At 40.8% G+C, this 14277-nt stretch overlaps 1 protein-coding gene across 7 annotated transcripts in view; it reads right to left on the bottom strand.

Annotated features, from left to right (window-relative positions):
* Window positions 1-14277, bottom strand: part of Dock10 (dedicator of cytokinesis 10) — a 195036-nt gene that overhangs the window by 156674 nt on the left and 24085 nt on the right. For 3 of the 7 annotated variants that reach the window (XM_013519951.1, XM_005395479.2, XM_013519952.1), the window contains exon 1: window positions 3127-3371. The exons of the other annotated variants lie outside the window; for them this stretch is intronic. In XM_013519951.1, the coding sequence (XP_013375405.1) occupies window positions 3127-3231 (105 nt within the window). In that variant the 5' untranslated portion in view covers window positions 3232-3371. Of the gene's footprint in view, window positions 1-3126; window positions 3372-14277 lie in introns of those variants that run through there. 7 annotated transcript variants of the gene reach the window in all.

Below are 14277 nucleotides of genomic sequence, written 5' to 3'. Positions count from 1 at the left end.
TTTTTGGTCTATACATTTGGAAATTGGATTAACAGTAGAAACTTCCAATACAATTAAAATTTCAATGGTAAACTACACAGCTTCAAACAGCACTTGAGGATAACAGAGGGCACAAAACTGTCAGTCTAGCTCAAGAGAGCATAAGGCTTGGGTGGCACATTTAGGAAGTCATGGGGTTCTCTGTGCTTGGATACAAGTTCACTAGGAGTTATGCAATTTCTAAATTTGCCTTAGAGCAAGAATGGGCTTGTTGAGCTCACAAACCACATGATCATTACAAAAACTGATAATCTGTGGTAATTATCTGTAGCTATCATTATTTCTCCTTTCACTAGAATATCTGAGTATTTCCAAAAGTTTAAAAGAAATTATTATTTTATTCTCTAACTTTACCTTAAGCCTTGTGGCCATCTTTGGGTAATTTTGTGACTTGATTCTTTTTTTTTCTCTAACCATCTACTGAGCAGATTTCAAAGCCGATGTGGTGATGTTGGTTTGGTTTTAGAAAGCTTAGATGAACGTGCTGTGGAAACTTGTCTCTTTGGGTGGGTATCTGCTAAATTGAGCCTGAGGAAGGGAAGAAAAAACATGCTGTTTTTGAGGCAAACCTCACCAACCCGGAAGGACCTGGGAACCCGGAACACCAAGCTTGACACAGCCTACAAGTGTGTCTGCTGGGGGGCTCTGTTAACAGAGGGGCTCCCAGGATGAAATCCTCTGGCTGGCGCCTTCACTGTAGTCATGGAAAAGAATTAGGGCCGTGTCCCCTTCTTCTTTGCCCATGGAAGTGCAGCGTTTTTATTTGGCTTTAATAACACTGCACAGCACTTTTCACTTTTCACAGCACTTAAAGCATGTTCAGAAGGTACATCATCCAATTTCATTCAAATAAGCAATCCTAAAACCAAACAGGGGTTATTGTCAATATTTTTTCAGAAGAGGAAACTGCAGCTCAGAATGATTTAAGAAATATCCAGAAGTGTGTGAGAGTCAGACGGGATGACCTCAAGACATCTGTCTCAGATCTAGCCTGTTAATTACTTGTTGCACTTTCTTGAACTGTTTTCCAAAATGAAAACCACATCTTAGGACAATACTCAAGAATGGATGAAACAATCCTCTACTCAATAGAAGAGACAACCTGTGCAAGGAGATATCCCTATCTAAGGGAGACCAAAAACAGGCAACTGTAGCAGGAAAGTCCCCAGTGCCTTCCAGAGAAGAAAGCTAATCACTGCATGAATGATCTTAATTAAATTTGAATGCATTGCTACTGAATGCTGTGGGAAAACATTGTGTCCTTACTGGCTGCTTTTCCCATGGTGCTTAGCAGCAATACATTCAAATTCAATTAAGATAATTCAAAGAGCGATTAGCTTCATTATACCGTGAGACACTGGGGACTGTCCTTTTGCCAATCCTGTATGTGCGGTGCGTGTACACGATAGACATGTCCTTCTCCTGCGTGTTGTCCCTTTGAGTGGTGGCAAAAAAGTGAGTCTCAGGGTGACAAAACCCATGGTTCTCCCAAATTCCAATGACAGAAAAGCAGTAGGGACATTATGCTTTGGAATGGTTTAAAGATTAAAATGATCTCAAGACAAGCCGATTTCTGAAACAACTGCACTTTTTAATAGGCTGAAGGTAAACAACTAGTAAGGTGTTTATGGAGCCATAAGGATCACAACTGGACTCCTACTTCTGGTAAATGGAGAACAAAATTTGGATCCAGGACTACATTCTGGTTGGGACACAGTAGGCAAAAAACCCAAGCTGCATCTATCCACAGAAATAAGGCTGACGGGCTTGATTGTGTGTTCACTAACAGCAGACGTGCAGCTCTGAGACAGAATCTGAACAAACAACACAACACCAATCCTACTGGCCAGACCTCTGATAAATCCTGCTATTATTAAATTATCAACAGGTAACTATAAGTATAAAGACAACCACTATTAACTCAAGGACAGTATTCTTGTTCGTGGTTTTGGCCTGTTAAGAGCTCAGTGATTATTCATATTCACAAATGACAATTCATAAATTATCTTTGATGCACACATAATTTTATGAGCCCTTTCTCTTTCTAGATGACAGACTTTTATATTACAAAATGATTTTTGTTTAGAGCCTGAAATGTGGTTTCAACTAAGCAAAGTGAGCATTTGATGTTTGGAGATTTTTTATTTCTCACCATTGAGAAGAGGCTGCCTCTAGCATTCAATGCCAGAGATATTGCTAAATATCTTACAATGCACAGAACACTCCTACACAGAAAGAATTCTCAGATCCTAAATGACAGTGGTGCTAGGGTAAGAAAGCTCGCCATAAAGAAAAACAACAAAGCTTCAACCATTCTGCAAATATGGTCTGTCTTCTAAAATGAGCTACCACTAATGTCGCTGTAGCCATTTGTCCCATGAAGTGAGCCTTCCACATTACACACGAGGCACTGAAGTGCTCTAGCAGTTGGCTCTGACATTCAACTGTTAGTAGTTCTCTCAGGCAAAAATCTAGAGTCCTCTAAGAAGTACATATTTCCAGAGCCCTCTTTTCATTGGCAGAGAATAAGGCAGAATTACTGGAACCTGTGAAACAGTACCAAATCTTTTGAAACCAAAAATTATCAACTTTTATACATCTTTCTGAGCTATGCTACTTATTTTTTCTTTTATATTTACATTGCCCTTTCTAAGAATGTTAAAATAAATTATTATATGATGAAACCAGAACATCAATTTTAAAAAAAACATAGCTATATATATGTGTATCATCAACTGAGGCCTTCTTTTTTACAATTACAGGCTTTTAAAATCGAAAGAATAACTGCTCCAGAAGTAACAACTTGTACCATAGTTTAAGACAAACTTACAAATATTCCAAGTATTCTAGTAATGTTATACTTATTTAAACCCTCTATCAGTAGTTCTAAAAGTAGCTTGGAAATAATGTGATTTCAAAATAATGATACAAGTAAAACAGGACAATTATGAGCCCAACATAATTTTTTCTTTTATACAAAACTTTGCTCAGGAGTTTAGGTTAGAAAACTACTCTCGAGCTGACCCCTTTTTCAAAGCAAGTACTGAAGAAAAGATACAAAGCAATATGCGATATTTGGATACCTACAGAACTAAATCTGTGGATTTCTTCTGGATTTACTCTCTTCACTGTCCGTCTCTTCTTCCTGAATTCACTGGGCTCCCGTTTAAAAACCTTCCCTCGGAAGCTCATTGTGTTGCTGAAATTTCAATCACAAAAATATCTTGAAACTATCAGTGTCCTCAAACTTTTTTCCCTCTGAAGCTTCACCAAGCCGTGGAACAAATCTTGTCTCCTCCAGTAAAAAGGGAAATGCTCATGCTGTGCTAATACAACTTAACTGAAAGGAGAGGAAATCCAGTGAGTTACCACTTCCTGTGAGTAGCTCACTACCAGCTGTCCAACTACTGCTTTTTGCATAGATTGTCCCCAACCACCTGCTTGAAAGCAAGACAAAAACACAAAATGACTTCAGACATTTAGGAGACTTACTCATTGCTACATAAACCATATGATGGGAAAATTACCCAGGGAACCAAATCAGTATTGAACCAAAGAGGCAATTTACTATAAGACTTCATATCTGACACTAAAACAGCCACACAGACTTAGTAATTAGGCTAGATCTGAAAGGTGCAGTATAAGAATAGCAAAGACAGAGGATTTTATTAGAGTTGCTCATGTAACTGATCTCTAAAATGATTGCTTAAGGTACAAGAAGATATTGGAACTGATATTGGTTAACTAAATGAACAAATTATGTGCTATTTAATGTAATATATGTGAACACAGACACCTTGTCAAACGGTTACAAAGAACCAAATCATTAATACTCTAGGTCTTCACTCACTCTCTCTGGGGTTATGCAAAAGTGCAATTCTCCCTTCGAGTCCACCTAGATGTTCTCTCCTGCTTTATTTTTCTCTATTGCATTAAGCAGCTGCAACACTACTGTACAGTTTATTTTACCTATGGTCTGTCTTCTTTCATAAGGTTCCACATTGCATGACAGTAGGAACTTTTATTTGCTTCATTTCCTTAACCAGTGTATGGTATCTAGATATGTATAATTTATAAACAAAGGTAGAATGTGAGCGTGTGCTTAGTTTTTCTCCACCAGACGAGTGAGCTGAGAAATACTGGAGGTCGCAGGAGTAAGCCTTTCTTTTTTCCCTGAAAGTGACCAGATCTCATTCAAGCAAATATAGAAATCAGAGCTTGAGCCACTCACACAGCCTTATATTGTCAAGCAGTGATCAGTACCAGGCAGATAACAGGCATTCTGGTTATCCTATACCTAAGCATGAAGACTGAGGGGGTTTCTTTTAAGAACTACAAAAAAACAGCAAGATACTGCAAAAATGAAAAGCACGGAGGTAATGTATGTTGTTATTATGTCACTGACTTAATTAGGCACAAAGGAATCCCCAGAGCGAGCCTCTCAATCCACGATCATTGGATGCTGACTGTTAAGTGTTTGGCTCCAAACAGATCTCATACTTTGTGTAGCTTTCTGACACTGTTTGATGAGCAAGTACCTGAGTACATGCAGACTTTTCAGATTTAATGTTTTATGTCTGCCTTGGGGTCACTTGATTTCCTGGTAGCAGATTTGTTTTGATTTGAATGGCCAGACAGCAGTATTCTACAAACTTTTTTGCATCATGGGCTTATTTGAGAATCTAATGAAAGGTACAAACTCACTCACTCAAAATAAATAAATAAATAAATAAATAAGCACTCAGAAACTGCATACGTGGCCAAGGATTGTAAACTTCTGAAGCTCATTCATGGACCTTAGCACGGATGGTGCCCCAAACACCTGCGTCGTGGTTTAGAAGAGAAGCGCATCACTCTACAGAAAAGCACTTAAAAATCACCAGGGAGTCTAGGTGACTTTCCCCACTTCTGATGTTTGCATCTAGCTTGTTTTCCCTCCTCTTTGAGTGCCGCGGTTCTTTATCCTGGAGTCCCTCCCACTCTTCATCTCCTTCAACATGAGGCTGGATCATTTCTCCATTTCCTCAGCTATTAATCACAGCTCCCTTAATTACTGGCATTCCCCAGAAGCACATAAAGATGTCAGATAGACGACAGGACTGGTGATGACTGAAATGGAGGAGAAAGGCCTATGGCACAGCGTGGAGTGTCCCATGGGATGGCACTCTTGGGGACTTCCGGGTTTTACTTTCCTTGTTTCTTGATCAGTTTAGCTTCCCCAGCATTCTGTGAGGTGCCCCACACCATTCCAACAAATATTTTGTCTGTTCAGGTTCAGATATGTGTTGGAAATGCAAAATCACAAGAGAGAAAGATCTGGCAATTATCACCACCCTAGTTTGGCTGAAGAAGATACACAGCAAGAAATCAAGTCCATTTCTAGAGCCCGAGCTCTTAGCAGGAAGGAAGAGAGGTGGAACTTTTCAGGTGTTACGCATGTATTGATGCCTATACACTATATGTGCATATAAAATACACAAACTCAAACAGTCTTATGTAGATGGAAGTCTGTCCATGTTGTTCAGTGAGATGAAGTAATTTCCAGTAGAAGAAATAGAATTTCAGAAAAAGTTCTGGAAATCTGTATTAGTTTGCTGCTGCTGCTGTAACAAATTGTTACACACAGAGAGGCTTCAGTCAACCCCTATTTACTAATGCACAGATTTCTTGGGTGAGAAATCTGAGAACAGCAGGGTTCTGCTGATTCTCTGCTTGGAGTCTCCCAAGCTGAGACCTGCATCTTGTGGAGGCTCTAGAGGGTACTGGTGCTGGCTTTCTGGAAGCTTGTTGGAAAGATCCCTTCCTTGTAGTTGTAGGACTGGGTTGGTTCTCATTGCTCTCTGTGAGTCAAAGGTCATTCTGCACTTCTAAAAGCTGCCTGCATTTCCTCATCAATGGTCCCTTTCTAAGTCAGAAAGAGCCTCCTGAATCTCACTCAGACTTTGAAACTGAGTTGAGCTTCCTCTTTTCAGTACTTCCCTTCTCCTCCATCCATCTGTTCTAGCCAGGAAAAGTCTAAGAATTTAGGTCCTCAAGTAATTAGACAGGTTCCGCTAAGATAATCCAGACCATTTCTGTATTTTAAAGCCAACTGACTCATAACCTTAGTTTATGCCTAAAACGATCCTTCACTTCACTGAACTTGGTGTTTGATTAAAAAATTAGAAAATTGGGGGAACTGCTTTAAAATATTATCTACTACAGATATATTCTGGATTTTGTGTGTGTGCGTGCTCATGTGTATGTGTGTGTGCGTGCATGTATGTGTGTGTGTGTCTTTTAAAAATAATTTTAACACCAAGAATGTACTAAAAAGAAGGTGTAGGTGAAGAAAACACTTGGCCTTTAAATGTGGTTTCCATTTGAGCGGGGAGGAGGGGTGCGATCCAGACTGCCATGGAGTTAAGAAATGAGTGGGAGGAAACAGAAATTTGGTTATAGATCATTTACTGGAAAACTAGTGAAATAAAGGTGATAAATAGAAAGGTACAGCAGAACTCAAAGAGTTGGAAGAGAGGAAGACAAACAATGGTGGAGATGTGATCAAATACACAAACACAGAAAACAAAGGCAATAAGTTATGGGAAAAGTCTTTCTAAAACGTTCAGTCATGTGTGAAACTATTCTATGATAATTATGTTCCACTATGCAGGCTACCCAATCTGTAAGTGACATCATCACTGAACCTAAGAAACAGGGGGATAACACTTGGCTTTCACTGACAAAGCATCTCAATCCACTCCACAGAAATGACTTACAATACCGTTAGGAATAACTTGAAAATGGGTGGTTAAGTACATGTGATTTTGTACTTGGTTCCACAAACCCTACTTTGAGCAACTGCGAGAGCACTTCCTATTGATTTTCAGTTGCCTTATTTTCCATCTCCTTATTCCATCTTATCTTCATTAGAATTTGTTTTGAGATTTTTCAGCTTTTGCTGTGACTACTTCCTAATGTTGGAGAATGTTTAGATCACTCATTCTATTTTATTTTTTCTCTTCCATTGCCAATAGATTTTCCCTCTGCTCGCCCATGACTTTGCTGTACAAGCTTTTTCTTGTAGGAAAAGAACAAGGCCTGTCCACAGAGCACCTGCACGCTCAGCTTGCCTCTGCACAGCATGGTTAAGGGAAGAAGAGCAATGAGTAGCTACTCCCCCTTCACTCTGGTGGCTTCTGAGTCTGGCCCCGCGTAGAACTACTCCTAAAGTTAGTAGCACTGTGGTGGCGGTGGTGGTGGTGAGCTGGTGGGGAGTACTTCCTGTGAGAAAGGTCAACTCAACCGAACAGCTCCAAGTTACTAATGAGAAAAGAGATTTCTCTGAAGGAGTTGAAATGAGCACAACAAAATCGTATATTTCTATATAGAGAATTTTGGTAGGCAATGTGTATAGAGTACAAGGGCTTTTCCTGTCAGTGAAACTCTTACAAACAGCCTTCACTTCAGTATAAAAGTTTTAGAGACTTCATGGAAAGTAAAGAGTGCCACACAATATGGGCCAGACTGGGGAGAGTGCACACAGCCAACAGAAGAGGCAGATGGCAGTTTGTTCTTGTGGGAGGGGTGTTTGTTGTCTGCCTACGTGTGTATGGGGTGTATGTGATGTGTGTTGTGGGGGGAGAGGTAGTATTTGAGTTCGGTGTGTGTGTTGTGTGTGATGCCTCTGTGTTGTGTGTGTATTTTTATGGCATTAGGATAATGTATAGTATTCCACCCTCAATCCTTCAGACATGCAACAAGCTGTACTGATGCTGGTCTACCCATTGAATTTCAATAAGATTTAAAGGGTGAAAATTCTCAGTTAGAATTTGATAGGAGAGGAGTATGGACAGGAAGAGAACTTGTTGCTTGTGGAGTTCGGTGAGCCTCTCTTAGAATCTAACAGCAAGTAGACAAGGAGTTACACTTTTTCAGGAGTGAACTTTATCACTGGTCACAGACTATTTCTGTTGTAGTGCAGAGATACTCATATCTTACCTATAAATATCTTAGTGTAATCTTTCAAAAATTAAGAATGCTGATTTTAGGATCTATTCTGTTCTCAATTTCTTATTAATTAGGAACATAATATTGTCATCGGAATTTTTATGATAAAGACTAAATGCTGATTTCTACAAATATCATCTGTCTTCATGAAGCCATGAGCATTTAAATATTTCTGGCTTTAGCCTGGTCTGTTACTGACAATGAGGCATCTCTAAGGTACAAACAGTCACTCCTATGGAGACAGTATGCTATCTTCCTCTCGCTCCCATCCTTGGAAGTCAGGGCACATAAACAATAACAAAAGCAACATCCAAAATACTGTGGCTACCATAGCACTCCTGCTTTATGTTTCATACTAATATGTAAGGCTGGATTGTTAGTGGCCTTTTAAAAAGTCATGAAACAAATTCTCCACCTAAAATATAGTGCTGTTTTCCCATTAAAAAATTACCCCGAATGAACACAACACATGTCTTGTTGTAATATCATTCCTCAGACTGAAAAGCCTTCAGGGGTTGAGGCAGATCATTTTTTCCATGTATGATCAGGTAAAGGTACACAAGTATATTCTCAGCTATGTGGGATTGATGAATCAATGCTACGATTTTTAACCATATAGAGATTCTTGCCTGGTAGCGTTTTATCTTAGGACAGAAGTATACTCTCTACTTGCTGGCTTGGTCCCCACTCCAGCTTTCTCCTGCTGGCGAAGTTAACTACAGACCACGGTTGTTCCCTTGAACATCAAACAAGCAGTCCTGATCATTCCAATTGCCCATTACCTTGCTTTGAATATGAATATCACCTACTGATATAAATAGTATGAAAATGACGTAGTATACAGGTTTTATGAAGGAACCAAAGTCTTTAAATCTGTGACATTCTAATGGAAAAATTGACAATCAGTATTATATCTATTTCATTCTGTGCTGATATTTTTTCCCACACAAGGAGGTTGCTTTTACAAACAGAAGGCAAAAAAACATTATCACTGACATAATTCTGATGAGAAACTATTTGTTAAGTAAATGCTAAACTCTGAGCATGGATACACTGGCTTTCAGATCAACAACCTCTTGTTGATGGATCGGACTGTTAGGCTGGGTGCAACCTCTGAACCTAGTCTACCCACAAACCGCTTCTTTAATGGTGCCATAATGCATTCGTGCATTTTAAGGCCTCTGCTAGGAGTCTGCAAAGCTAACACTACACTTTGATTTCCCTGTGCATGCCTTGCATCATAGAAATGGGGGGATAACCATGGGTCTTGGTATTTCAATCAAGAGCTTCTTCATGTTCTTTAGAGTACTAACTAGTGATTTCTTTTACTTCGCTGTGCACACTGGAGAAATTCTTGACCTTTTGATGTGCAGGAGTTTAAGGTCCCCATTTAACAGACTCATTAAGTTCTCATCCGTTTTGCAACCTACAGGTACACAAGAAGAAGGGAAATAACAGAGAAAAAAGGATTTGATCTCTCTAACAAGGGTAGCCACACCTAGTTTGTCTGGTTTGGGGGAGTGGGGGGCAGATGTCATTCTCTGCTTGGCCTGTGGCAGGTTTTTCAGTGGTAAAGAAAGCGCTGGGATACAGCACCACCCACAGTCCATACACAGAAGACAATGTGTAGAAATATGAAAAAGTAGAAATTAAGTAGCAAATTCTTCAGTGTGTGCAAGAATCACATGGAAATTTGTTAAAAATATCCCTGGGATGTCTACAAGACAACCAGGGCTTGTCTACAGGACAACCATCCCTCGGTTGTCTACAAAATCTCCTTAGGTTTGATGGGGACTCAGTAGTCTGGTTTTATCATGAGCAGCTAAAAGATGTTCTTGAAAGATTGCTACGCAGATTACACCTTGGGCAACAGGGACTGACGAGCTGCTTACCTAATAGTCTTACTAGGCAGAAAAATCATACACAGTAATACCCTCTGCCCCACCACCTCTTGGGACATTTTTTTTTTAGGACTGAGGTCTCATTTAAAAATCAAATATTCTCTTTTCCCAGTGCATACTCAATCATGTGGAATCTACTGAGCAGTTGGATCAAACTGTTTATTTCAGAGGAAACACCAACTTAAAGCCAGCCATCAAAACTGGGCCTCTGACCTACTCCCAGCTTCCCCTTCTCCCTACCTGATTCCTCGTTAATTTCACTTCACTTCCCCTTCATGAGAAACTTTTTTGCTTGCACTTTTGTAAATCTGGTCATGCTTGTTATGCTTCTCAGTTTCCTAAGACGCAGGATCACTGGCGTGTTGGACCAGAGTTCACTGGACCAACACTCATTGTTGTTAGGGGGGTCCTGGGGACTGCAGGGGGTTTAGTGACATCTCTTCCTGGTCCCCACCCACTAAATGCCACTAGCAAACACCCACCCCGACATCACCACACACCATTCTGCCCAACTGCCTGACTGTGCCTGCCAAGCCAGCGATGTCTTCAGACATTCCCAAAAGTTCCCTGAGGGTGGAGGAGGCTCAAAACCCTGAACCTCTGCCCCAGGACTAAATCCAGTGTTCCTCTGAAGATGCCTTCCAGGGCCAATGATCTGGAAGACGCTGGATGCTTCTCTTTGGATCTGGCTTAGCACCTCTTGAGAGCTGAGCTGACCTGCTGGGGAGAATCCAAGACCTTCTGGCCTTGCCATCAGTGTCTGACTTCTCTACGAGGCTCAGCACGCCATTATTCAAATCTACCCATGGGTCTAAGTTTCTGCTTCTGTTCTGGGCTGTCTGTATTAAAATGCAGCTGTGGCTTGCCTGGAAAAGCTACAAAGCCATTACAGTCTCCAGGAACTCGGAATAATATCTCTGAAGAGGCGAGCTGGACTAGGCCAAGCTCCAAGGAACAGGGGATGAAGATAAGCATTGTAAGGATAAAGCAGGGAGCGTGGTGTCCGGCAGTGAGTAAGATTTCTGTGCTGGATGGAGGCAGTAGGCCGCATTTGGTTCTGGGTCTTTTTGCTTATTTGCAGGTGACCTCTGGGCAGGTTACTCGGTCCAGTAAAGTTAACTAAAATACCTACCTCCTTAGATATTGGGAAGCTTCATGAGAGAATGCAGGTAAAGCACTTAGCACAGTGGTTGGAATGCAACGAAATGCTCAGAGGACACTAGATGTAAGTTTGACTAAGAAGCAATTCTTTGGAGCAGGTGGTCTTAATCTGGGCTCATGAACTATGTGTTAGGGTACCAGGTGGTCCTAGATGTTTGCACACTGTGCATAAGGAGGAGAAGGAAGAGGCAGGTGTGTACAAAGTGGCAAGGGAGAAAGACGTGCCAGAGACAAAGGCAATGGCCAGAAGGCCCATGTGGTTTGGATCCGGGACTGAGGTTAATGGTCCCTTCTCCCCTGCACACTTGACCCTCCCACCACTGACCTCTTTGTGCTCACTCTGCCTTGCAACACTGGTTATTTCATTTTTAAATCTCCTCTGTGCACAACTACAAAAGGTTCCAATTATCCTATTTCTGTCATCTCCTTTCAACCCACACAAAAGGCTCAAATGCCAAGGAAGTTTAGAAAGCAGCGTTTTAACCAATATCATATGCTTTTATATCTTTTTGTGGTTACTTTTCTGCCTAAGTAGGATTGTGCGTTCCCAGAGCAATAAACAGTATGGTCTTTATGTCTCAACTGTGCTGGGTTTTCTCCTGGCATGTGGCAAATACCAACATTATAATTACCAGCTTGATGTTGTGAAGAGGGAGAGGACATTGCACTCTTTCTGTCTGTCTTCCCCTTGGCCCTTTCCCTAACTTACCAAACACACCAAAAGGTATTAAAGTACATTGACAAAGACACATTTAATCTGACTGTGTTCTCCTTTGCGAGGATGTTATGGGTTGGGAAAGATATCTGCTATCTCAATGGAATCAAAAGATCTTTTGCAGAATTCAAAATTGGCATCCACCTTGTTTTAGTTGGCATTAAGGGACATATTTCCAGAAATCGGTTTTGAATTTGTATTCACTTCTTATGTTTCATGCTCATAAGCACTGAATGCAGGCTGCCACTGATGTCTTTTACTTTTATTTATTTGTTTAGTTTTTCCTTGGAGGCACAGGGCCTCTGCATGCCCAGTGAGAAGAGCATTGGAAGGCAGTCAGCAGTCCTACATTCAGGAGTCAGTGTGTTCACTGAAGGACTGAGTGACCTTGAATAAAACAGTAATGCCTCTGGACCTCTTTGTCTTAAAAACTGTTTTCATGTTTAGTATTTCATGTTTGTGCACAGGTTTAAATAAAATAATGGGTACCATCCATTTCCAGATAAAGGAGTAGACACAGAATATAAGCTTTTTCTTTCTTTTATTTTTTTTTTTTGATGTAAGCACCAGATAGACAAGAAAGACAACTTTTAGTCAGAGCTAACCTGTCTATACTCCATTGGATGGCATGGCCATGCCCCATGCCATCCTGTCCTGTCTCTTGCTAGGTTTCATTTCAGAAGGAAACAGCTGTGCCTTTTCACTAGATGACAGTGCCCTTGACAATGTCTGTAGATAAAGGACCCAAAGAAATGTGGGCACTGTTTTCACACCCACTTAATTTCTTGATACTATCTTGGTTAAATCTATGAATATTCAGATTTTAAAAAAACATATCCTTAGTTTTGCTTTGAGTGTAGCTGTAGAATGGATGCCAGCACTGGGGAAGCCAGTCTTTTCCACCTGCCTGGTTGAAATTTTGCCTTCCTGTCCTTGTGGGACTGCTATCTTGGGGCCATCACCAAGGCCCAGTCTTTGTATAAAAGCCTAAACCTTTCAATCTGTTATAAAAAGGGCAGAGTGAAGCGGGTGCAACATTAATCTCTCTCTCCTGTTATGACACTGAGTACTGGTTTTTCCATCGGTAACATCTTTCTACTGTCTCACCTTCCAGACATGAAACGTGGTGCCCTAAGCCCACCTCCACCCACCAGACCTCTCTTCCAGGAAAACGAGCTTTGAAAGAGAATGACACAGGGACAAAAAGCAGCCATCATTTATACCAAGGACAGTGCCTTGAGTTCTGTGCATTATTATTATTGCCGATGTGATTGTTTCTGCACTCTTTTGGGCTTCCCAAGGTCTGCACCTGAGCTTTTCCTTCACTTTGATGAACTGTGCACCCTCCTTCCCTCTCTATTACCCTAAGGTCACTTTCATTCTGCAGCAATGTAAATGTGACCATTTATTTATTTACTTCATAAATCAGTAGTGATACTGTGCTAAGTACCTTAGTACCTCGGTTCACAAATGCATCTGTTCGCAAAATATTTGGTTTGCGAACAGAAGCATTGGGTAAAACTTTCCTTGTGCTTGTGAACTCTGTGTCAGGTGATGACCACGGCAGTGTTCCCCAGGATTGTGGAATGAATTAAGTTCTTGAATTGAGGGTAACCGGAAGGCTAAAATAACTTCTCTGCATCCATAGAATTTAAAGGAGATAGTTTGACAAACGTTGTGACTACAGATTTGCATTAGAAAGCACTGAAAATCAATCAAATAAAAATATCTCATTATCTTTCTTTTGAAATACTGTAATCTCCCTGAAACTAAGAAAAACAAACAAACCAACTCCAGCAAAACAGAGCAAAACAAACCAAAGCAACAAAAAGCTCAGTACATTTCCTTCCAAATACTATTCCAGGTGGCATTACCACCATGGTTATGACATCCTCAGGCACCTGGGTGGTAAATCTGGGGACTTCATACTCATTTTCAATGTGCAGGGTCTGGTGCATCAACTGTCTAACCATCATTCTAACCATGAGCTATTTTCTTCTAATCATTCCTTTTATTGCAGCAATTTTCCTATAAAGCCAAATCCAACCATGCTATGCCCAATTCAGTATCCTTGAACAGCATCTCCTCTTGGCAATATTAGTGCTTCTCCAGGGTTCTAGCGCTTCCTAAAGTGTCAGTCAAGGTTACATATAAGGGATTTACAATGTCAACTAAACTCGAGAAACCCTAGCTGGAACAACGCTAAACTGCCCTCCTCTGCAAAACTCCTCAGAGCTGTGAATTTCCAACCTGGCCTGCGAATCTCTCAGGGAGAGCCTGCTGTGCAGTACTTCCCACACTTAGCTTTGCACAGAAACGGTTTACTTATTCTGTGCCACAGCTTGGGAAGTGGTGTCTGCAACTGACAAACATAGCAAGAGTCCTAACGAGACTGAATGTAAAATATTTTAGCAAAAGAGGATGACAGAAGCAGCTCTGCTGAATGGACAGGAATTGTATCAGACTGATGTG

This window comes from Chinchilla lanigera, unplaced genomic scaffold (genome assembly GCF_000276665.1).
Source record: "Chinchilla lanigera isolate Chin_1 unplaced genomic scaffold, ChiLan1.0 scaffold00052, whole genome shotgun sequence".
NCBI lineage: Eukaryota > Metazoa > Chordata > Mammalia > Rodentia > Chinchillidae > Chinchilla > Chinchilla lanigera.
This window is presented reverse-complemented; position numbering and strand designations above follow the sequence as displayed.